Raw genomic sequence first — 25,959 nt, forward strand, 5'->3', positions numbered from 1 at the left:
TACTCAGCTTTCTCAATTTACTGTCTGCTTTTGTTCAGTTATTAGGGAGGAACAACAGCTGAGCAGAAACCCTGATGACATAAGGCACATCTGTAAGATTGTTGTGAAAGTCGCCTTTCTTCATTCAGCTTAAATTTAGGTGATGCATGTTTGAGAAGTATAGATATCAAACAGTTTGTAATTGATTTTCAATATTTCACCACTATTAGTTAATAGTATCACTCATGTTGTCATTGAGTTTAGGTTGAGCAAGATTTTCTAATTTGTTTTTGTTGCAATGGGACTGCAGTGCCAAGAGATAAAAATACTATTTGGAGCCTGCCATTACTGATCCCTGTAGTTAAATTTATGTGGAATTTACATCTGATTCTGTTACTGAAGACTAAATTAAAGCATAGATAAAATAAACAGTTACAGTGAAATAGATGTTTTATGCATGGAAAATCACAGTACCACTCTGATGATACTAATCACACAAAACTGAATTGCGAAGAAGTTTTCTGTTGAATCACATTTGTATAATGCAAGAAACAGACTAATCGTAGTGTACTTTATTAAAACCAAATAGTGATGAATTATGACAGACATTTCTATTGAAAAGTCATCGCTCTGGCATCAGTGCATCATGAACAACCCTAGAGGGAGATAAGAAAATATTCATGTCACTGCATCTTACATAGCTTACTGTCAGAAAACAGTTTGTTTCATTAAACCTATTGTATTATCTACAGAAAAATTACAGCATTTTCTGTTGCTTCTCCTGTTTTTCACATCTTAAGACTTAAGCCCCTTAGATACTAGTATAACACATGGAATCCTGCTGCACTTTGCAGGGTGATAGCTAGTGGAAATATGTCGTCTACATGTTAACAAAAAATGTAAAATCCTCTCACAGCGGATTGTCTCCTTTGCCTGAAAAATGGAAGATCAGCACAGTGGTGGGGGGGGGGGGGGGCAGTGATAGAGGAAAGTGACATATTTCATCAGTAGGACATACTCGAGTAGTTCGTGTGTAAATTCGTAGTATACTCAGATGAGATGGAGAGTAGGAAAAAATGGTAGATAGTATGTGTGAGCTTGAAAACAAACAGAACATTAAGAGCTTAATCAAGAAACAAGATGTGGAGTAAAGTGCTGTAAAGGGAAATAGCGGCCATCCTTTTCCCTTTTGGTTGCTGCCTTCAGCAATTTGTGTTTGACGTAATTCACATTGTGTGACACTTCGAGGTATATTGTGCATGTAGCACAGTACATGTTATCTATTTTCAAAATGCCACAATGCTGTGCATTCAGCTGCACTTTCCGAGGCCAGAAGGTGGGAGAAACCTTTTAGGTTTCATGTTGCTGGCAGAGAAGATTTAAGATTTGCATACTAGTATATCGTGTAACAAAGAGCTGCATTGTTTTAACTTTTAACAAATTAGTGATCAGAGTTGCTATGTGATGTTGAATTCTTGATGTATTGATGCTTTTTGTGTTGTGTTTTTGCAGAGAAGACAAGATGTCCACATGAAACTTTCCTGATTTCCAAATGCAGTTTAAAAAAAACTATGATACATAGGTACATGCAGTTTGCAGCATCATGTAAAATAACTTTGAAAGTTAGTACACTTCTGCGTGCACTCCTTTCATAAGCAGTAAACCACTTAGATATCAATACTCTATCTCAACCCGCATGTGCTTAAAAATGTCTGAGGTAATGGACACTGTTGCATCTGCAGTGTCTTTCATATAACTCCACAGGAAGAGATCCAGAAGGGTTTTGTCAGTAAAGTGCAGTGGCCAGGTTTTGTCAGTAAAGTGCAGTGGCCACTTGCGGTCCAATCCACTGCTGTGAAAATGTTTGGTCTGGGAACTCACAAATATGTTAACTGCATTGCGGTGATGCAACATCTTCCTGGAAGGTCACATTTAGCTGAAGGGTAACAAGGTGAGGGTAACAAAATACGTCAAACATGCCCAGATAAACAGCTGCTGGTGCTGTTTGCTTCATGAAGAAATACGGTCCAGCTATGATATCTTTCATCAGTACACACCACACACATTCATCTTTTCACTGTCTCTGACACTTTCCCAAAAGCTGTGGGGGTTTTCTGAATCGCGATGTAGACGTTGTAGAAGGCTGCTTTGTCAGTGAAAATGGTATTTCCTTGACAATTGTGATTTTGCCTGATCCAGTGAACCCTTTTGGTAGCAGATTGATGGTGAAGCTGCAAGCCACTTCAGTTCCTCCATAATTTTAATTTTGTAATCATGTAAACTAAGTCATTTATGTGGTATCTTGTAAACTGTTGAGTGAGGACTTAGATCTCGTGATGCTCACCGAACTGACTTTGATGGGTTTCTTTGGAAGGTATCTCTCATTTCCTGTGCCATTTTATCAGATCTATGTTCTCTGATAGAACGTGACTGTCTATTTACGCTCCCAGTGGCTGGGAACTAGTCATACCAAGTCGTAATGTCTTGTGGCTCCCTTTGAAATTTGTGTCGGAAATTGCTTTGGATGGAAATGAGGAATCTCGTTTCCACATACCACACCACACATATGGTGCTCTCTCGAGGTGTAGGTATTTCTGGTAATTATCAAGCGGCTGAAGCAAAAGAAAAGGAATTGACAAGAAAAATCTTCACAAAACTTGAGTTGCTTTACATGATACCACAAACCCCCAGTATCTTTGTCTCATAGTTGTCTTAAATTGCATTTGGAAATGAGGGAGATTTTATGTGGACATCCTGTACAGTGTCTGACATATCAGTTTCACTGTAGTAGAGATGTGCATGTTTGGACTGTTAATTATCAAGCTAGTATATTGTGAATGCTTCGTGCTTAGGTGACACATCAGTGCAGAGGATACTGTTCATTACATGTCCATAATCCATGAGCCATGTATGGTTTGTGCAATACTGTGTTTCATTAAAACTTTCCAACATTAGTATAATGATAAGTATAGTATATAATATGCTGTGTCTGTCTCACTAATAAATGAATGCTTACGAAAGCATAGCAATAAGAAATCTGGCAGGAGAAAAACTTTTTATCTAATCTGTTAAATAAACCTTGCTGCTAGTGGAACATGGTTTCTCTACTAGTTAAAGATTGTTGTTGTTACTTTCTTTTAATTTCATGACAGAAACAGTTCTAGATTTCTGGTGCTTGGCATGTAACTTTTAATTTTTCATTGTAAAATTGATGTTTTTGACATAATATTGGTTACCTTTCTTTCTGCTGATGCTGAGGAGTTGACACGATCAGTTTAAAGCTGCCTTATGACAACACTAAATATATGAGTTTACCACTATCAGAGGAACTGTGAAATCTTATCGCTGTTGCAGATAACTGACAGTAGTGTGCAAACCAGAGTTTATCCTCCACACAAAAGATATTTCTCACCATAAATTGATTATATTTGTTGCCAAGAATTCAAGATGTTCATTTTGTATCTAGTGCCTTAGCATTACATTAGGCAGTGGAGCGCACTTCTTTGATAGAAACAACTAAACATACTGTAGTGGTAAATGTATGAACACCGCAGTGCCTACAACTTTCGACCTGGCGATAATTCCTTATGTATATATGCATACAGGTACAGTGCAGTAAATTCGCATTCCACACCAAATCAGACCGACAATTGTTGAACAAGAATTCTCTTACACATGCAACCATTAAACTTAAGATCAGTGTTTGCATTAATTGAAAGCAATAGCTTAATTAAATATGAGAGACATGTCTGAGTGTATACAGGAGAATGACAGTAAAAAGTGTAGCAGTTTTTGGGGAAAGCCACACGGGATTAGCCGAGCTGTCTAAGGCGCTGCAGTTGGGGACTGTGCGGCTGGTCCCGGCAGAGGTTCAAGTCCTCCCTTGGGCATGGTTGTGTGTTTTTGTCCTTAGGATAATTTAGGTTAAGTAATGTGTAAGCTTGGGGACTGATAACCTCAGCAGTTAAGTCCCATAAGATTTCACACACATTTGAACTTTTTTCTTGGGGGGGGGGGGGGGGGGATGACTTCACCCACAAACATTTTGATGTTTGTACAAATTGTGTTCCAAAAAATAGTACTTTTTATAAATTGAATACATCATTCACTGAATTATGTTACATATAGACAAATAAATATAACTTTAAAAGCTTAAAATAATGAATTACAAATTTTTGAAGATCATCATTAATAAAATACCCAAGTATACTAGAGAACTAGACATTGAAGTATACTCAAACTCAATCATTTTTGGTTTCTGTGTAAATATGAAGTCGTACCATGTATGTAATGTGGTTTCTTGGCAAGGTACTTTCTAGTGGCCGAATACAAAACTATCAGCACTGAAATGCACATAAACGATGTTTTACTTTTTCAATTTTGTGGTCTATGTTGTCTAAGTGTACTCAAGATTTTAAGTTTTTCTCAGAATAATAAAAAGGAGATAACACATGAATGTTAGAGCTTTAAGCAGGCACTCTAAATTTTGTAAACCTCTGTCACCAGTTTTGTAAAGGCCTCGTCGCTGCTGCTGTGGAGGCAGACTTGCCACTGTTGTTATGGTAGGTCGTGTTTGTGCATTCGTGAAACGCCTTCTGGTGCAGTACACCACTAAGACAATTTCTCCCTACCACTGTTACCCAGCTGTGCCCCAGGGTCAGGTAACAGGATAGGAGAATGAAGGTTCTACAACACTCCAACAAATCAGTAACAAAGTCACACAAATGAGTTAAAAAGGTTTACTTATCTTTGTGACTCGTTGAGTAATGATGTCTGCAACACTGTCTGTAATATAACACAAAAAAGGCCCTCAGTGGTAAGTGCAAATAATTGTAGGTAAACTTCACAGCACATAGCAAGTGCTATTTACAACTACTATCTGTTCACTTCTAAGAGTTCACTAAATGATGTTCCATGTCGTAAGTCAGCCCTGGATAATGATCTATAACAAAGTGGACGAGAGCTGCTCTTCTATCTTGTGAGTAGGCTTCTGTCCGTTGTAGTCCGGTCATTGACGGATTGTACTCGGCCGGCAATTGGACCTTCATCTTCAGCTCTGCCCATGGCACTGGTGGAACTCGCGCAAGTCTCTTTGGCATTGGCATCAGCTCACATTTTTGTGCCTGTGATGCTTTTGTCCTGGCTGTGTCTTGTTTAGATGACACAACACTAAATTATGGCTGTAACCATTTACATATGTAAAGAAACTGATGTAGAAGATACGAAGCATTAATCTACAGCAGTTATAAAATTTGAAATTAGTGTTTTGTTCCCCACCCCCTCTGCAAGTGCAACGAGTTTGAGAGATACATTTTGTTGTTGTACAACAAACATATGACATTGACAGTCATTAAATTCAATAAAATGGAGACAGTACACTGGTTCAGTAGTAGCTAGCCATGAGAAATAGTGTGTGTGCTCACAATAATAGTCTGTACCTTTGTACTCTTCAGGCAGACTTTACCACTTTGTATTTCACTCTTCTGTTGCAGTCAAAATGAATCAGTGTAATTCAACGAGGCCATCACCCCATGTGCTATAATTGCATCCTCACCCTCTCTTTTATTATATCTCCTAAGTCCAGGTCCATTATTGGAAATAGCATTCATCCTGTGTAACTTTGGATATATGGGTGGTAGAAACTTGAGAATTGAAATTAGAATTTGTTGATGAGATGTGGGATGAAAATTAATTTGTTGAGAAACACTCTGTTCACTGAACATGTCAGGAATTGTTTACAGCATTTACAATGCTATAGTTCAATTAAAATGAGTTTGTGATCTATGTTTCTGTGAGTTGAGTGGTAGGGGTCAGCCACTAGTGAAGCGTAATTCTTTTTTGAGCACCACACACTCACTGTATTGTCCATTTTGTAGCTGCATGTAGCACTTTGTCAAACATGGCTGGCTGCATGCCAGTGGCAATGCCCTCTGCCACAGCAGTCTTGTCAGTCACAAAGTTTTTTTTTTTTTTTTTTTTTTTTTTTTTTTTATATAAAACTGCATATAATGTATCAGTTAAACTGCATATAATGTATCAGTTCCACAGTTATGAGAGTAAAAAGTACCGTCTTATTGAAGAAGAAAGCATTTTTGAACTGATGTTTGTGGAGTGTTCTCTAAACAAACAAGTGCCTTTCATACCATTCCAGCTTTGGTGCATATTTTTGCAGTAAATGTCCCACCCTTGGACTTATTTTTCCCGCTGAGAAAGCGGCATCGTTAGCTTGAACGAGAATGAACAGCTGATTGTCCGAATGCATAGCCAGTACTAAAATATATTTAGTGAAATGTGGTCATTATATTGGAGGGATAACTTAAATTAAGCATTTTCTGGTGGTACAGATAGCAGGTGGTATGCTCACTACTAACAGTTCATTGCAAATAGAGAATTTTGCTGTTTTGAACTACCACATCCTCTAATGTTATCGGATACACTGTCAGAAACTTGAACTACATTCCCATGAAAAGTTTATTTCACTGTGTTAATCTCTTGCTAAATTCATCATTGTTAAGGGCACATACGTAAAAAAATAAAAAAAGGGCAATCCAAAGCTTGTAATGTGGTGGTATTGGACAGGCCAGGTTTGGAATACAAGCATTAGGGGTAGCAAAGGTAACTACCAATCGTATAGTTCAGACATTGAGCTGCAGTGCCAGGGGAATGTAAGAAAGACTCTCATCAAGCTAGTGATGGAATTATCTGAATAATCAATAATGATCAAAGTACGTTAACCGTTATTGAGTTCTTTTCAGTCACTAGTAGGTACCAAAGTTTTGATGAACGTAACATTTCAGTAAATAACATGATTTCAAACTGATTATGTATAACTATAATAGAGGGAAACATTCCACGTAGGAAAAATATATCTGAAAACAAAGATGATGTGACTTACCAAATGAAAGTGCTGGCAGGTCGACAGACACACAAACAAACACAAACATACACACAAAATTCAAGCTTTCGCAACAAACTGTTGCCTCATCAGGAAAGAGGGAAGGAGAGGGAAAGACGAAAGGATGTGGGTTTTAAGGGAGAGGGTAAGGAGTCATTCCAATCCCGGGAGCGGAAAGACTTACCTTAGGGGGAAAAAAGGATGGGTATACACTCTGCCCAAACTCTTTGTCTTCAAATATGTCTGCTTGTGTCTGTATATGTGTGGATGGATATGTGTGTGTGTGTGTGCGAGTGTATACCCGTCCTTTTTTCCCCCTAAGGTAAGTCTTTCCGCTCCCGGGATTGGAAAGACTCCTTACCCTCTCCCTTAAAACCCACATCCTTTCGTCTTTCCCTCTCCTTCCCTCTTTCCTGATGAGGCAACAGTTTGTTGCGAAAGCTTGAATTTTGTGTGTATGTTTGTGTTTGTTTGTGTGTCTGTCGACCTGCCAGCACTTTCATTTGGTAAGTCACATCATCTTTGTTTTTTGATTATGTATAACGTTTTAGTGAATCTGTTCTGTTTTCATAGGCATGATGGCTGTGAAAACAGTGTTGTCTGATAGTTAAGTTTGGCAGTGGTGCCAGAAAACACCAAATATTGATTGATATGTGTCAATTTCAATCAATTCATCTACTCTCAGGAGCCACCTCACCAACAATGTTCTTGTAGTGTGCGTATAGTAATGCTGCGTTTGTGGGGGGGAGGGGGTACCTTTATTCCTTAGATTTTAATGTATCAATGAAAATAATCAATTTTTGAAAATATAATGTGATTGGATAGAAAAAAGATCTATTCACCAAGCAGCGGCAGGAGGAAACAGCTTTCGGAGTCAGCAGCTCCTTCTTCTGACAGAAGGGTTGAAGGGGCAAGAAGAGAGATAAAGGAAAAGGACTGGTGAGGTTTAGGAAATGGGAGAGTTTAGAAAAGTCGCTCAGAACCCCAGGTCAGGGGAGACATACTGGATGGGGTGAGAAGGAAAAAGTGATTGTTGGGAATTACTCAGGACAAAGTCTGGAAACCTGAGATCTAAAACGTGTGAAGACAGGATAATACAGAGTTCACACACACACACACACACACACACACACACACACACACATATATAACATTTTGCAGTAGTTAAAAATTGCATAAAGCTAAGTCCATTGTATGTGGTAGAGATGGAGGGGGCAGGGAAAAATGGACAGGTCAGAAAATAAAAGATATAGAAAACTGAAAGGGTGTGACGAAAGGAATTATTATTGAGAAGAAATTTGGAGACCAAAGAAATTAACATAAATGAAGGCTAGGCAATTTATGTTAATGTATTTGGCCTCACTATTTCTTCTTAGTAATTATTCCTTTCTTCATTTCCTTTTAGTTTTCTGTATCTTTTATTATCTGACCTGTCTGTTTTTTTCCCTGTCCCCCACCTTACCACATACAGTGCACTTAGCTGTACGCTCTTATTAACTTATGCACAATGTTTTGTGAGTAGTCTCGGTCCTGCATATCACCCAGTCTTCCACCTTTTGGACCTCAGGTTTCCAAATCCCTTCTGGTGCAGTTCCCAACAATCAGTCTTCCCTTCTCATCCCATTAACTTTTTCCTTCACCGCTCTTCCTTTCCCTTCAGCTTTTCTGCCAGAAGGAGCGACCAACTCCAAATACTCGCAAATTTCAATATCTTTATATGTGTTTTCTCCTGTGAGTAGATTTTTTATCCTATTACATTAGATTGTAATGTGATGGATTAGCAGTTTATCATTTATATTGTCAAGAAAGTAATAGGGACCTTTTTTCTAATAGCTGATATTGTTAACATCCATAGTGTCGCCAGTAAATGCTTCATTCCTGGATTTCTGAAAGCAGTCTCCACATAATAAACCAAAATTACTTGTGCTTGTTCATATGTTTGTTTGTTTGTTTATAGTAGAAAAGTATGTATAGTAAGTTATTCTGAATACTTGCAGATCATTATTCCCGTACTTTGTAAACAATGTAGAAAGGAGGCAATCTCTGAAATGCATATATTAATGTTCTGATCAAAAGGAAGAATAAGGATTTATTTTTGTAGTAAGCCTCAAAGACACTGTCAAGTATATTTTACAGAATAACTCTTTTTTTTTACCTCCAGAAGCACCGCGGGACTGCAAGTTCGAACAAACAACCGCCTTGTGAACTCGAGATCCTCCCCTGGTGGATCAGGACTGGGGACTGTGGCTCCAAGTTCGAAAGATGCTGTACGGCGCACTGGAGCCACAGGGACAGGGGAGGATACACCTCGGAGATCTGTACGCCAGACACTTGGAATGGCAGGAAGAACACCAGCACGAGCTTCACCTCCTCCCACTAGGCTTGCCACCACGGTATCTGTTGCTACAGCTGCCTGCACTTCAACAGCATCTGTGACTACTACTACTACCGCACCTACTGTGGCAAGCACTGCAACTAAATCGGTTATTCGTCAGTTGCAGACTGGCAGCAGTAATGCTGGTATTGCAACTAATAGTGGAAGTAACACCGGTGAAGAACTTAGCCGTAGGAAAACGAGAAGTGGAGCAGCTGCCAGTCCAGGTGAGTGGAGTGTGCAATATAACTTTCTTTGATATATTATATCAGTAGAAAACTGTCAGCTTATGTTTGTGAACACACTGTAAGACAGTAGCTCCTGAAAATAAATGATAGCGTTTCTTTGTGCCGTACCCGCATTAAGGGTGTAATAGACTTCAGGTATGTTTACCTGAGACGTAAAAATTGCATACTGTTAACAGTACATCATAACAATGTTGTCTGGAAACATTGCAGCCATATGTACAACAGCATTACCAGCCATTATTTCCTGTCATTGTTTGCGGCAATACATTTCCATGCCACAAGACTTTATGAGGGGTCACCCTTTTACCTCAAAATTGACGAACACTGGAAGTGAGTGCTCATTAGAGCTTTTACATCACACCAGGAATTAGGCTTTACAGATGTATTCTATTTTTAAGTAAGCAGAATGCTTCATAAAATTTCCTGCAAACTGATATTGTATACACCCCTGTTCCAGGATTTATCAGAATGTCACACGTTTTTGGTTGGTCGAAGAATTGCTAAAACTGATGTGTGTATGAGAGGTTGTACAACAGTTACAACACGATTGATGGTCACCCTTCGGTTTTTAGCTGCCAGAGCTCGTACAAAAGTTTAATGTACCTCTTTAAAGTTCACTATTATCAATAAACATCACACCACATGTCTGCAATGTGGTGGTAGGACTGAAAGATTTCATTAAGGGAAGTTTGAAATAGGGACATTTTTTTATTTCCCACCCCCCACCAGCACACATCTCGTTTAGACTGTCAGTTCCTGCTTCAGGTATGTATCGAGATGGTAAGAGATCCATGGCAACAAATGCAAACCGTGTGGCAGAACTCTTCCTGAGCAATTTTTTTGCCTTGTATTTGGCATAGGTTTGCAGAGTTCAGAATTTTTTGTATGCTTCATCAGATGTGATTCTGGCTCATCGGCAACAGGTTGCCAGCGATGTTTGCAGATAGTCATTCCGTATATGTTACTTACAACATCCCATAGCTCTGGTCGTAGATGAATTGCATTTATAAACTTCGTAGTTCTCTTGTTTTGTCCATTTCTCCATTACTGCACACAACAAACTCATAACAACTACAAAAATGTGTGGCTATATTATTAATGTGTGTAACGTTTCAAACTATAGTGAAACTGAATTGTTTTCACTCAGACAGGTGACTGCAGCACTATCGATGAGAGAAGTAGAAAACGAAGGTGAGATTTAGAGGGAAGCATTTACAGCTGAGGGCAGAGAGAGGCATTGCCCTGCACTAAGAAATAGTCTCCATTCTTGAGGGGACAACACTGTCAGTCCCTCGGCAGTACATTGTGTAGCAGCAGATGTATTGCCCAGCTATATTGCAAAATTGCCTTCCATTGCAGTAGTGTTGATGGCAGGACTGTTACAGCCAAATAGGGCTCATCTAATCATACCTTTAAACATTTCTCGTATATTTGAGAAAACCGGTGTGATTCTTTGAGTGAGACCTATTCTCAACATATTTTTCTCCAGCAGTAAGCCTGATGTTGAAACTGCTCAGTGCATTAAGAAGCGTGAGAATTTTCTTTTGGGTACCTTTGCTGTTTGTTGTTAATTATAGGTTTATTGGATTCTTCAGTGAAATATGAATATTTTTCTCCAGCGGTGAACCTGACGTATCAGGCTTGTTTAAACTGCTCAGTGCATCAATAAGCATGAGAATTTTCTTTTGGGTACCTTTGGCGTTTGTTGTTAATTATAGATTTATTGGATTCTTGAAGGAAATAGTCAAAGATGTAATGACAACAAATAGAAAGGACAGATTGCAATTCTCCACATAGAAGAGGCACAATGAAAAAGAATGCTAGAAATATTTCGTCTTTCAGGCAGAACATTTCTACAGAATTGGAAACACACACACACACATACACACAAGCATGCACAAGAGCACAACTCTCACACAAGGCCACTGTCATCTCCGGGTGTTAAGACCCAACTGTGACTGCAGCAGTGTAACTAGGGTGAGCAGTAGGGGTACAGAAGTGTGCGGTAGGGTGTGGGATGAATATCAGTTATGGGTGGGAGAAGATGCTAGTGGTGCCTGTAGCAGCATGCATGGACGTGGTGGGGACAGGGTAGGGCTGCTAGGTGTGGCATTGGGAGGCTGTGCAGGAAGCGGGAAATGGGAGAGTAGAGAAGGGAAAACTATGTAGATTTGTTGGTCAGATAGGAGGCGTATGTAGTAACTTAAGTGGGAGCATGGAAGGGGGTAGGCAGATGGAGGACTGGGACTGGTGAAGGTTGTGGCCGGGGGGGGGGGGGGGGGTGTAAAGGAATGAAGGAAATGTTACAGGGAGAGTTCCCACCTGTGCAATTCAGAAAAGCTGGTGTTGGTGCGATTAATCCAGATGTCACAGGCTCTGAAGCAGTCAGTGAAGTGAAGTGTTGTGTTGGGCACCTTGCTCAGCTACTGGATGGTCCATCTATCTTTTGGCCACAATTTGGTGGTTGTTATTCATGCAGACAGACAGCTTGTTAGTTGTTATGCCCATGTAGAATGCAGCTAAGTTGGTAGATCACATGGCTGCTTTCACAGATGGCCCTGCCTTTTGATGGAGTAGTAGATCCTTGCAACAGGACTGGAATAGGTGGTCTTGGGAGGATATGTTTGGGATGGATCTTGCATCTAGGGGTATTGCAGGGATGTGAGCTATGGTGTCAAAGTAACCAGCTAGGATGTCCTATTGTAGATAGTAACTGTGCCCCCACAGAGAGAATCTCTGCCCTTGGGGACCAACACCTTCAGCCTATTACCTGTAACCTAACCTCCTCACAGACTCTCCATAGTTATTATTCCTTTACCACCCAGTGTCCTGCTTGTCGCTGTTTATGCCAACTCCCTCTACACCAAGGCTCTTGCCTTGCTAAACAAACATCTGTGAACTTAAAAGAGTACGGACACACTGAGCGGCATGTGACTAATCTAGTCACTAGACGAACAGAGAGTGTGATGAATAGCAGCTAGCTATAAATGTAGAAAAATGTAAGTTAATGCAGGTGAGTAGGGAAAACAAACCTGTAATGTTCTTACAGCATTAGTTGTGTCCTGCTTGACAGTCGTGCCATTTAGCTATCTGGATGTGACGTTGCAAATCAGTATGAAAAGGAATGGCCATGAGAGAATTATGGTAGGAAAGGCGAATGATCGATTTCGTTTTATTGGGAGAATTCTAGGAAGGTGTGGTTCATCTGTAGAGGAGATCCTATATAGGACACTAGTGCGACCTATTATTGAGTATTGCTCAACTGTTTGGTATCCGTAACAGGTTGTATTAAATGAAGTCATTGAAGCAGTTCAGAGGCTGGCTGCTAGATTTGTTACTGGTAGGATCAGACAACACGCAAGTGTTACACAGGTGCTTCGGGAACTCGAGGGAATTCCTGGAGGGAAGGCGAATTTTTTCGATGAACACTATTAAGAAAATTTAGAGAACTGGAATTTGAAGCAGACTGCAGAACAATTCTGTTGCCACCAACATATATTGCAAGTAAGGACCATGAAGGTAAGATATGAGAAAGGCATATAGACACAAGGACTGTTGCATCTACATCTATTCAGACAGCCAGGCAGCTCCTGCAACAAGATCTAAGATTGTTGAAGAATGCCACAGGGTGGAGCTAGGGGGAAGCAATAGGGTAAACCTAGTGTGGGTCCCTGGCCACTCGGGGATCTGTGGTAATGAACAAGCTGACAGATTGGCTAGGATGGAAATCCATTTATTGGACTGGAACCTGTCCTGACAATCACCAAGGCTATGATCAAATTGGAACTACGGAACTGGCTTAGGAAACAGCACGTAGGATATTGGACCAAGGTCCACAAACAAAAACATGGTAAGGTAATGATGCCCATGCCATGTTTTAAAAGAAGCTCTGTAATCCTGGATTTAACAGAAAAGAGATCAAACTCATGACTGGACTGATGACCAGTCATGGGAATTTCAAAAAACACCTACACACAATGGGTATGACGGAAGAGGACCATAATGTAGGATCTGTGATGAGGGTGAAGACTGCATCACACCTAATCTTCGAATGCATGGCATTGGAGAGTAAAAGATACAGAATCTTCGGGACAACTAGACCTGAAGAAATTGTGTCTAACAAAAAACTGGTAGAGGGACTCCTTGCACTATTTAAGGGCACTGGTTGGCTTTACTAGATATACAGGGAGCGATACTACACAATAAACTTAGTTTCGGTGCAGGCAGTGGCGGGTTGGACCTTAGCTGCTTTAGCTTCCCAGTTAAAATCAAATCAAAGCATATAGACAGCCGTTTTTCCATTATTCTATTTATGAGTGGAGTAGTAAAGGAGACAACTATTAGTGGTATGGGGTACCCTCCGCTATGTGCCAGAAGATGGATTGTGGAGTATCGATGTAATTGCAGATACACTAGCTCCATAATTAGTCTTTTGTTTTTGTAGTTCTTCTGCAATAGCAATGAGAAGGATGTCAAATGATTTTACAGTCATTTGTAAACAACCAAAAGTTGTGCCTCAATACTCGCAAAGTTGTCCGTACAACATGTTGAATTCACAATGTTCACCTCTCATAATTAATACTATGTAACCCGTGTGATGGCAGTTTCTGCACCAGATCATATTTCAAATAAATATTTTCTGTCAGAAGCATTTCCTGACTCATAATTGGAACAGACGTATCCACAGTATGAATGAGCAACTGGTGACTGGCATTGGTTCTCAGATGTGGTCATCAAGCATCCGAGCACTTGGCACAATGCGAGTCGCAGGGTACCTAGGCAACAAGCGAGGTGCATCCAGTGTGGCCATAACTGAACATCTCTAATGCTCGTGGCCTTGCTGCTGTTGAACACAGCCTTTCCCAATGCCCAACTGACTCCAAACGTACAATCTTCTTCCTGGTTACCATGGCCAGCTACATCCTCAACCACAGTTACTTCTATTTTGAAGGCATCCCCTAATCACTGGTAACCCACCTGGCATCATCCTATGCCAACCCATTCATGGGCCATCTAGAAGAATCATTCCTAACCACAGAGAATCACAAATGCCTCACCTGTTTCAGATTCACAAAGATATTGTCATGATTTGAGCCAAAGGTGGGAATTTCCTGTCAACTTTCCTCCAGAAACCTCAACACCGTCTCTTCCATTTGATTCACCTGATCTTCCTCAACCCAAAAAGCCACCTTCCTTGATGTCAAGTCTCCACCTCAAGGATGGGTACATCAGTACCTCCCTCCACAACAAACCTATCAATCGTCAGCGATACCTACCTTTGATAGCTGCCGCACATTACACACAACTAAATCCCTTCCATGCAGGCTATCCTCCCTTAGTGGTCGCATGTGTAGTGATGAGCAGCCCCTCTCGAAATATGCCTAGGGTCTCAGGAAGTCCTTTGCAGACTGAAATTACCCTGCCAACCTTGACCAGAAACAGATCTCACATGCCGTTTCTCACCATGTTTTTGACTACCTCTCATCATATACTGAAATGAGAAATATCCTCCCCACCCCTCCCACAGTGGTATTCTGCTGCCTGCCCAGTCTACATAATATCCTTGTCCCTCTGTACTCAAACCCTGCTCCCAGTTTCTTACTTAATGGTTCATATCTCTGCGATATACCTAAATGCAAGACCTCTCCCTTACATCCTCCCACAACCAACTACGCCAATCGTGTCACAGGCATCTACTACACTGAACGAGGTGGCGCAGTGGTTAGCACACTGGATTTGCATTCGGGAGGACGAAGGTTCAAACCCACATCCAGCTATCCGTGATTTTCCTAAATCAGACCAGGCAAATGACGGGATGGTTCCTTTGAAAGGGAATTGCTGATTTTCTTCCCCCAACATTGACAAAATCCGAGCTTGTGCTCTGTCTCTAATGACCTCAATTTTGACAAGATGTTAAGCCCAATAGCTGCAATAACTGTGCTGCATTTTATATGGGCATAACAACTAACAAATTGTTTGCATGAGTGACCACTGCCAAATTGTGGCCTAGAGGCAGCTGGACCACCTAGTTGAAGAGCAAGCTGCCCAGCATGATATGCTTCATTCTGTTGTCTGCTACACAACCTACATGAACTTTTTTTTAACTGTGCGGGTGGGAACTCTCCTTACAACATTTCCTTCAGCCTGTAACTCTCCTGGCCTCAACTTTCTCTAGTCCTGTTCTCACGAGTGACTAAAATCAGGAAGTACTATGGTGTTCACCTGTAATTAGTCATACAACTTCCCTCACTCACTGTATTGTGCAATCTTTGTGTTGGACAACAAATTTATAGAAGCATTGTTGAGGATTCATTCGCAGCAATGTAAGGTGTGCTGTTAATTTCCTGCCTAACTATTCTCTCAGAAATTGCAATGTATTCGGAGGAATAAATGGTGAGATATTTGTGACAAGGAAGAATATAAATGTTAGGAAAAGGATAGATTACTACTTAGCATAAAGGTAACACATTGAGTTGCAGATGCGCACAACAAAAAGACTGTTACCCATTAAGCTTTCAGTCAAAGCCTTCTTCAGATAAGAAACACACATATTCGTACAAGTAAGCTGTCGGAGGTGGTGGTCATTTGTGCTTGAGGTGTGCTTTCTTGTGTGTGTGTGTGGGGGGGGGGGGGGGTTGTTTCCTGAAGAAAGCTTTGGCCAAAAGCTAAATGTGTAACAGTCTTTTCATTGTGCCTGTGTGCAACTCATTGTGTCGCCTTCACGGTGAGAAACAATCTCCGCTTTTCCTAATATTGTTCATATTCCAAACTGGAGTCTCCATTCTTTGAAGGATATAAATGTTCCTGCAGTTTGTTTCACTCACAGTACTTCTTTATTTTTTAGTCAGGCTGAAGTCAAGAAATTGAAGAAACTCGTTACTGAGGGGATTTGCTTTTATTATGTAAATAACATTGAATATTGCAAAATATGCTTCTCTTACATGAAGAATAAAGTCCCAGAATGTGTTACAAAAATGAAGATGAAAGAAATATTAGTATGTAGCAGGACATACACACACTTCAACTCTGCAACTTCACGTGTCTACCAACATGACCACAGTGATCACATACAATTCTGAGCATTATTGCTGTTCGTCTTAACATCTCCTAAAAACTTTTACAACCAGTGTGTCATTAACTAACATTTAATTACAACAAATCACACCTAGAGTGATGTTAAATGTTTTTTATTCCAGTCTTTGATCACAATAGTTTAATGAGTCATAGTTGCAAAATACTAATGCGAATTCTTTACAGACGAATGGAAAAACTGGTAGAAGCCGACCTAGGGGAAGATCAGTTTGGATTCCGTAGAAATATTGGAACACGCGAGGCAATACTGACCCTACGACTTATCTTAGAAGCTAGATTAAGGAAAGGCAAACCTACGTTTCTAGCATTTGTAGACTTAGAGTAAGCTTTTGACAATGTTGACTGGAATACTCTCTTTCACATTCTAAAGGTGGCGGGGGTAAAATACAGGGAGAGAAAGGCTATTTACAATTTGTATAGAAACCAGATGGCAGTTATAAGAGTCGAGGGCCATGAAATGGAAGCAGTGGTTGGGAAGGGAGTGAGACAGGGTTGTAGCCTATACCCGATGTTATTCAGTCTGTATATTGAGCAAGTAGTAAAGGAAACAAAAGAAAAGTTCGGAGTAGGTATTAAAATCCATGGAGAAGAAATAAAAACTTTGAGGTTCGCCGATGACATTGTAATTCTGTCAGAGACAGCAAAGGACTTGGAAGAGCAGTTGAACGGAATGGATAGTGCCTTGAAAGGAGGGTATAAGATGAACATCAACAAAAGCAAAACGAGGATAATGGAATGTAGTCGAATTAAGTCGGGTGATGCTGAGGGAATTAGATTAGGAAATGAGACACTTAAAGTAGTAAAGGAGTTTTGCTATTTGGAGAGCAAAATAACTGATGATGGTCGAAGTAGAGAGGATATAAAATGTAGACTGGCAATGGCAAGGAAAGCGTTTCTGAAGAAGAGAAATTTGTTAACATCGAGTATAGATTTAAGTGTCAGGAAGTCATTTCTGAAAGTATTTGTATGGAGTGTAGCCATGTATGGAAGTGAAACATGGACGATAAATAGTTTAGACAAGAAGAGAACAGAAGCTTTCGAAATGTGGTGCTACAGAATGCTGAAGATTAGATGGGTAAATCACATAACTAATGAGGAGGTGTTGTATAGGATTGGGGAGAAGAGAAGTTTGTGGCACAACTTGACTAGAAGAAGGGATCGGTTGGTAGGACATGTTTTGAGGCATCAAGGGATCACCAATTTAGTATTGGAGGGCAGTGTAGAGGGTAAAAATCATAGAGGGAGACCAAGAGATGAATACACCAAGCAAATTCAGAAGGATGTAGGTTGCAGTAGGTACTGGGAGATGAAGAAGCTTGCACAGGATAGAGTAGCATGGAGAGCTGCATCAAACCAGTCTCAGGACTGAAGACCCCAACAACAACAACACGTTCACAATATAAAGTCCTCCAACGATGACCGGTTTCAGTCAGTAATGACCATCTTCAGATCTGTTCTACACCATGTCCTAATGTGATAAAGCCATAATGGCATCGACAAAACATACAAATACACTCAGCAAAGAATATGGTACATTTATATGTTTTGATGGTGCCATTACTGTTTTATCACATTAGGACATGGTGTAGAACAGATCTGAAGATGAACATTACTGACTGAAATCGGTCATCGTCAAAGGACTTTATATTGTGACCAAGGACTGGAATAAAAAAAAAACATTGGACTGTACTGGATCACTGTTTGTATTCACGACTATGTCGCAGCTGGTGAACCTAGAGTGATTGTTTGTGTTTATGACAGATCTTCATTGCTCTGCCTTGAAAAGGTATACTGTCATAACACACATTATAAGACAGAAACAACTAAACATGGTGAATACAATATGGTATTTCGAAAGTAGCAAACGAGGGACATCACGTGTTTGGTTTCCACTGTCAGCCGAACGCCAGCAGCACACCAAGCATTCCCTAATTTTAGTCGCTCGTCCACCGGCTTACCCCCCTTCCTTGTTCCCATTCTAGTAGTACATATGCCTTTTATCCCGTCATCACACCAAAATAGTCCTTTGTCCTTCTCTGCTTCTGTCCAATCCCATCCTTCCCCCCATTACGACCTAGCAGTCCTATCATGTCTCCACCATGTCATTCCAAATTCCATGCCCATGGACAGCACTAGAATCTTCCTTCACCTCTGTCCTGTTATCCGTTCCATACATCTTCTGTATCCACACTATCCAACCCACTTAGATAGATACTCATGTCAGACGCAGTCACAGTCAGGCCTTAGTGCCTCGAGGTGACAGTGGTGGTGGTGGTGAAGAAGGGTTTCACCCGAAAGCTAAATGAGGAGACGTGTTGTACTTCATTATGTAGGCAAGGGAGAAAAGGATCTACATTTGTATAAAGAGATAGATTTGTCAGGACAAGATGAACCTTTCCACAAATGATTCCTCAAAGGATTTGTGGAATCTGCATATACATACATTCTCAGCAACCCACTGTATCTTGCCTGGTGAAGGTACCTTTTCACATGGTGGAGGTACCTTTTACACTACTTGTTATTTTCTTTCCTGTTCCCCTCACAAAAAGCAATCGAAAAATAGCTGTCTATGTGCATCCATACAATCCCTAATTTCTTTTGTTTTATTTCCTTGGTCCTTACCCCATATTCGTTGGTGGTAGTAGAATCATTCTGCAGTCAGCATCAGATGTCGTTTCTCTAAATTTTCTCCGTAGTGTTCCACAAAAAGAATGTCGTCTTCCCTCCTGGGATTTCCTTTAGAGTTCATGAAATGTCTCCCTAATATTTGTGTGTTGATCGACCTCCTGGGATTCCGTTTAGACTTCATTAAACATCTCCCTAATATTCGCAAATTGATCAAACCTACCTGTAACCAATGTAACAGTCCACCAGCCCTCGTCTGAGTTGCTTTGATGTCTTCCTTTAATCTTACCTGGTGTGGATCTCGGACAATCGAAAAGTACTTTAAAATGGGTCGCAGTAGTGTTCTGTAGTCTCCTGTACAGATGAACAACCCTTTCCGAAAATTCACCCAATTAACCTAACTCAACCATCTGGCTTTCCTATTATTGTCCTTAACCTGCTCGTTCCATTTCACATTGCTTTGCAATGTTACACGTACATATTTAATTGACCTGTCTGTGTAAAGCAGCACACTACTAAAGCTGTATTTAAACATAAAGGGATTATTTTCATACTCATCTGCATTTACTTTCTACATTTAGAGGAAGCTGCCACTCATTGCGCCAACTATAAATTTTGTATAAGTCATCTTGTATCCTCCTACAGTCACACGACGACAGCATATAGCAACTTCATCAGCAAATAGCTGGCTGCAGATTGCTGCTCATGCTGTTCATCAGATCATTTATGTATACTGAGAATAAAGAGTGGTCCTATTGTGTTTTCCTGTGGCACTCCTGACAATACCCTTGTCTCTGATGAACACACGCTGTGAGGACAACATACGGGGTTCTATTACTTAAGAAGTCTTCGAGCCTCTTGGATATCTGGGAACGTTTTCTGTATGCTTGTATCTATGTTAACAGTCTTCAGTTGGGCACCATTTCAAATGCTTTTGGAAATCTAGGAATATGAAATCCGCATGTTACCATTCATCCATGATTTGCATGGCATCATGCGAGAAAAGGGCAAGCTGCAGTGTAATTACTGAAGCATTCAGTCTACATTCTGGATTCACATCTGTCTTTCACACGTTACCAGGTACCAGGATGTGCTTTGGAGTGTAACACTTACATAGGCTGTGAATACTTCATGTCATCATTGACTGAATTATAACTTTGCTTTCTGGTTTCATTGAGTTTCATGTTCTTTCTAGAACTGTTGAGATTCCCTGTTTCATATGCATTCCTCACATTAGTAATATAATAGAGGGAAACATTCCACGTGGGAAAAATACATCTAAAAACAAAGATGATGCGACCCACCGAACGAAAGCGCTGGCAGGTCGATAGAAACACAAACAAACACAAACATACACACGAAACTCTAGCCCTCGCAACCAACGGCCGCCCCGCCAGGAAAGAGGGAAGGAGAGGGAAAGACGAAAAGATGCGGGTCCCAAGGGAGAGGGCAAGGAGTCACTCCAATCCCGGGAGCGGAAAGACCCACCTTAGGGGGAAAAAGGACGGGTATACACGCGCGCGCACACACACACACACACACACACACACACACACACACACACACACACACACACAGACAAAAGCAGGCATTTACATTAGTAATATATACATACATTTGAGAAAGTAAATACAAATTGTTTTTCAGCCAAACCAAAAGTTCAAGAAGTTATGTAATGAAAGTTTCAAGTGCAGTCTGTTACATATTTTTGTTACAAGTAAATTTGTTCTCCGCATTAAGGATGATATGGGTGTAGTGTACAGTTCACTGAAAATATTTTAATTTGTAAACTTAAAATCACAAAGAAAATGTTAATAAACAGTATGCAAAAGGGACAAAAACTGAACTATTGATGATGTCTTTGTTCTTTCAGTTTCTGAGTCGGAGATGATGCTGAGTAAGAGGAGGAGATCTTCAAGAGATGGAAAATGATTGCTGGAGTTTGACAGTGACACAGATACGGACTGACATTAAATCTGTGGCTGTAAAACAGTTACTTTTGAAGGATATTTGCTTTTTAGTGGCAGAAAAATTTGCATGAATGGATTTTATAATATCAAAAACAGCATCTTGTACCAATTGCCTTATACCTTGTGTGTTAAATTTTTTAAAGGAAGTGCATTACTTACAAAGAATTATTCGTGTTACGGACTATTGCTTGAAATGAGCTAATTCTTGTTAAACTTGTGAAAAGAAAATAGCTTTGAAAAAGTTATTAAGAACACTATTTTTATCCAATGGTATCTTCATCCAAATGTTTTCATATAAATGTATAGTCTTGTACGCAGTTAACAGCAGTGACTGTTCCATACATTAATGCCATGTTGACAGTTGTAATCGGCCAGTGCGTTACATGAATTAGTTATTTTTTCCCTTTCTTTCAAATTATTTTTTGGTTCATTGTAATTCAGAGGACTCTAAAAAGTAATCACAATATTAATTCAAGATGAAGTTAAAGTGCTTAAGATTTTTAAAATGTTTTTAATATACCAATAGCATTGCTTCTTTGAGAAGTGTGACCTTTGTCAAAATGGCAAAAATTAATTTGCTTTGCAGATTTTGTATTCAGGTTATGTACAGATTTTGTTGCAGAACTGTAAAATAATTTTAGATGTTCATCTGCATTAACTTTTAGTCCTGAGGTTGTGCCAATATGTGCAGCGTTACCATTTTAAGAGTTCTTTAATATTCATGTTTTTATGAAGTTGATTTTGGCATGAACTATAATTACAAATTTCGTTTTTGAAATTTTTTCTTGACGTTTCGATGTGTAGAACTAACTTTTGCTCCCTCCCCCTTCCCCCAAAAGATGGGACATGTTTTTCACATGGACAGATTTGATATGTTTTCTTGCTTCTTTAGTTTCTTTTGTTCTTCAGTTCTGTAACTTCAGCATGTTTTGACTTTTTTTCTTTCTACATATTGATTCTGTATTGTGCAGTAGTGAGGGTACAGTTTTCTCCTAGTTTTACCACTTTATTTGATGACCATCATTGTTTTCTCTTTGGAGTGCTGTTTCTGATATTTTTAATCCTACCTAAATTTAAAGTCAGCGCTGATAAGTAATCAAAGAAGGAATCTACAGGTATATAGCTTCTTACATTAGTTCCTCTTAAAATAAAAAATTGTGGTACTTTTATGAGTGCAGACCTTCAATTTTACATTATGAAAATGCATATCACCTGACAGATTTTATTCCGCTTTCTTCGGTTTCTTTTATTTTCTTAACATTTATACTATTAGTAATAGAGTTAGTGGCTTGTGTTATTATGGTGGGGATATGATTATTTTGGCCAGTACAACATTCACAAACTTTAAATAAAACTAAATAGATATATATATATATATTACATACATATATATTGTATACATGTGAACTGATGCTAAAAAAGGAGATATTTTCTCTGAATATATATATGCAAGATGTTAAATAGTTTTCCGCAGAGTAATGTTTGTGCGGTGACATTTTGCTTTTGTGATAAGACTTTTGTACTGTAAAATGCGTACACATGTTGTATAATATATACAAGCATACATAAATCCACACATACAGATAATTTTATTTACTTTGACATTTGTTGTTGATATGGCTGTTAGGAAGTTTTGCAAGCAATTAACTTATAGAATGTATGTTGGTATGTTTGAGTGTATTTGCGCATTAAAATATATGTATATGGATGAAGCTATTTGTATAGTCGGCTGTAAAAATTGTGTATTTTAATTATTTTTAGCGATCTTATCTCTTCTATTTTTGGTGTTTTTCATTTATTCAGATATTGTCTGCTTGAATATACTTTTCAAATTATTTTGGACAGTGAAAACTTTTTGCTGTTGCTTTTAAAATGGCGAGGCATGTTTTAAGGGGTATATTGGACAAATGGAAACAATATAATATTTTTATGTACACCTTGTTTGAGCAATGCAAAGTAAGTAACTGATTGCTGAATTTGTAAATGTCATGAGCACATAGCCCATGATCTGCTTCAGAGCAGTTTACAAGTCTTCTAGTTTCATACCTTTTATATGAGTCTTTGTGTGTTGTGAGCTGTGTAGGTGCATGAAGGAACTTGGAGACTTTCTGGGTTTGAGCTAGGATAGCTGACAAAGGATTAATATTGCTAGTGTGTGTGTGTGTGTGTGTGTGTGTGAGAGAGTGAGAGAGAGAGAGAGAGAGAGAGAGAGCATATGTAGCGGTAAATCAAGAGTGAATGAAATTGTAATTGAATTTCTACACACCTTAGTGTGGGGACAAATTCCTGTCTCATTTTTACATGAATGTGCTTTAAATCAGCTTGGTAGCATATTGGGAAAGAAAACAATATTTTTCAGCAGCTATCCTTGTTCTTTGCCCAGAACTTCCATTGTATATTTAATTTTAGAAGGAAAAAACAGTCTGATTTAATCTGTTTTATTTGTCTAGTTGATTTGATGTGCAATCTACTTAGAGTATGTTATTGTTCTTGATACTTTCATGCTATCTGTACAAAGCTATCTGTATTTATTTGTAAAGAAAGTTACTGGCAAATTTAGTTTTGTTGTTCTTGTGATCGTGATTGTTTTGTTGATGCTGTGATTATAATATCTGATGACTTTGATTGTACAGTTTGTTGTTACATATTTTGTAGTAGTCATCAGTTGATGGAAGCACCCTTCAATCCTCACTTGTGGACCACAGTGTGTAACAAATGTATGTTGTTATATTTACATTTCTATGGAGGAAAAATAAATTGTGATACATAGTTAACACATGTAAATTAGTTACTTGTCTTGCGTTCGGAACAAGGGATTCACTATTCATCACTGTTCTGTCTCAGTGAATTCATCCCACTTGTTTGTTGGACATTTTTATGAGTGTTGAGAGTTATAAATAATATATATAATATATATGAGAACTGTACAAAGAAAATAAAATTTGCGATAAGTAACAGACACCTGTAAATAACGAAAGTTTTCTATGAAAAAGAAGCGAACTTTACATATGTAATTAGTGACTTGTGCGGTTTATAAATTTTATTAATATATATTATTATGAAAAATACAATGATAAATATCTGAGTAAATTCATAAAAAAACTAGCCAACTTTACATGTTTTATTATATTTCTTTGGATAAAATTAGTATAGTCATTAAATGCCCACCTCAGAGTTGTGATAGATTTTTCAAACTACATCTGTTTGAGTATTTGTATATTTTGAGAAACATACATTTATGTGATGGATACATCTCATGACCCTTATTTCCAAGAAATATTGGGGATGGGTGCATTTTTAATTTTTGGTCTTCTGTGTGTCCTTGGAGTAATTGCTGCATGTGTGTTATTTTTTTGTTTCAGAAACTTTTAAGTCATTGTTCTGTTGCTGTCATTTCAGTTGTCATAACACTGTATATCTCTATATATATATATTATATATATAGTCTTGTGAAATAATATGTACATAATGTTGTAAATAATTAAGTGAAGCTAGTTTCAAAAGATAAAAGCAAAAATTATGTATATTGTACAGAGAGAAAGTGCTCTATAGGTTTATTTGTATTTTAGTACATACGAACATTGTCATTATTACTCTTGTAGCGTGGAGTCCAAAAGAAATAATTTAAACTATAAAAAATACAAAAGATGGTGGCGATTGTTGTACCTCATTGTAGCTTATAGTTCTCTGTTAATAGAAAGATGAAATTGTGTTATTCCTATGTAGTGTCCTTAATTTTCATGATTGCATATGAACAGAACCTCTTTGAATTATCACGGCAAATACGGGATAGTTCAGTTATATTCTGCAATTTCTGGTAATTCGACTGATCATAGAGGGAAAAGTAGTAGAATATGGCATAGGAAGGGGGTGACAAGGCAGGAGTGAGGAGGAATTTGAAAGAGAAACTTAACCACACATTCTAGAAATGCAAATCAAGTATTTTCTTATATCATTGTGCATGTGGAACAGGAAAATGTAGGATGATGGGTGAATTCTAAAGTCAAAATTTTGAGCACAGTTAGAGTTGATAATTGAAATTTATATGTGCTATGGGAAAATTTTGGATCGAAGGCAAAAAATAATTGTGTGGCAGATGGTAAACAATAGACATGGACGTAAAAAATGTTTGAGCTTACACTCATCAGAACATTCACATGCTTATTGTTCTTCTCTGACACCTTATATTGACTGGGCTTATGAATAAGTAATTTAATGGCTTTGAGGTGCATTTCGTTTTTGTCACAAAACCAAATGATAAAGAAACAGTCACTTGTTTAAGATATTTAAATAATTTAAAATTGTCAGGGAGACACCATCAGCCTCTCGCCTATATATTAACATTAAATTAGCAAGGTTTTTATTAGACTTCAGATTCTGGGCTGTAACTTCTTTGATGTCACATAGAATTTTTGAAAAATGGTTGGTTTTTACATATAAGGCATGGTAGTTTTATTGTAATGTCTTTATCATTTTTTTCCCGAAATAGTTATCTCAGTACCATATAACCCGTATACTCTGCTATAGACGCTACTAAAGTAAGAAAGAAAGAGCACTATTGCTCAGATGAAATCAGTTCATCATCAGTAATGCATACAGCCATTGTGCTAGCACACCCTCAAACCACACTTTGCAGCAATCCGCAATCCAAAAATTAATCATAGTGTACTCGGATTTTATTAATGTGGTATCTCATTGAGTGGGCAAATCATGTAGATAACTCAGTGTAAGTTAAATTTTGTTTTATATTGAGGAAGCCAGAAAGTAATAAATTAC

The 25,959-nt window shown here is 38.7% G+C and overlaps 1 protein-coding gene across 1 annotated transcript in view; it reads left to right on the forward strand.

Moving 5' to 3' along the window:
* Nucleotides 1-24,872, forward strand: part of LOC126195476 (nascent polypeptide-associated complex subunit alpha, muscle-specific form) — a 54,203-nt gene extending 29,331 nt beyond the window's left edge. The window contains exons 9-10 of the mRNA XM_049934105.1: nucleotides 9,036-9,475; nucleotides 21,087-24,872. Coding sequence (XP_049790062.1) covers nucleotides 9,036-9,475; nucleotides 21,087-21,145 — 499 coding nt within the window. The 3' untranslated portion in view covers nucleotides 21,146-24,872. The remainder of the gene's footprint in view (nucleotides 1-9,035; nucleotides 9,476-21,086) is intronic.
* Nucleotides 24,873-25,959: the final 1,087 nt, after the last annotated feature.

Source organism: Schistocerca nitens, chromosome 7 (genome assembly GCF_023898315.1).
Source record: "Schistocerca nitens isolate TAMUIC-IGC-003100 chromosome 7, iqSchNite1.1, whole genome shotgun sequence".
Taxonomy (NCBI): domain Eukaryota; kingdom Metazoa; phylum Arthropoda; class Insecta; order Orthoptera; family Acrididae; genus Schistocerca; species Schistocerca nitens.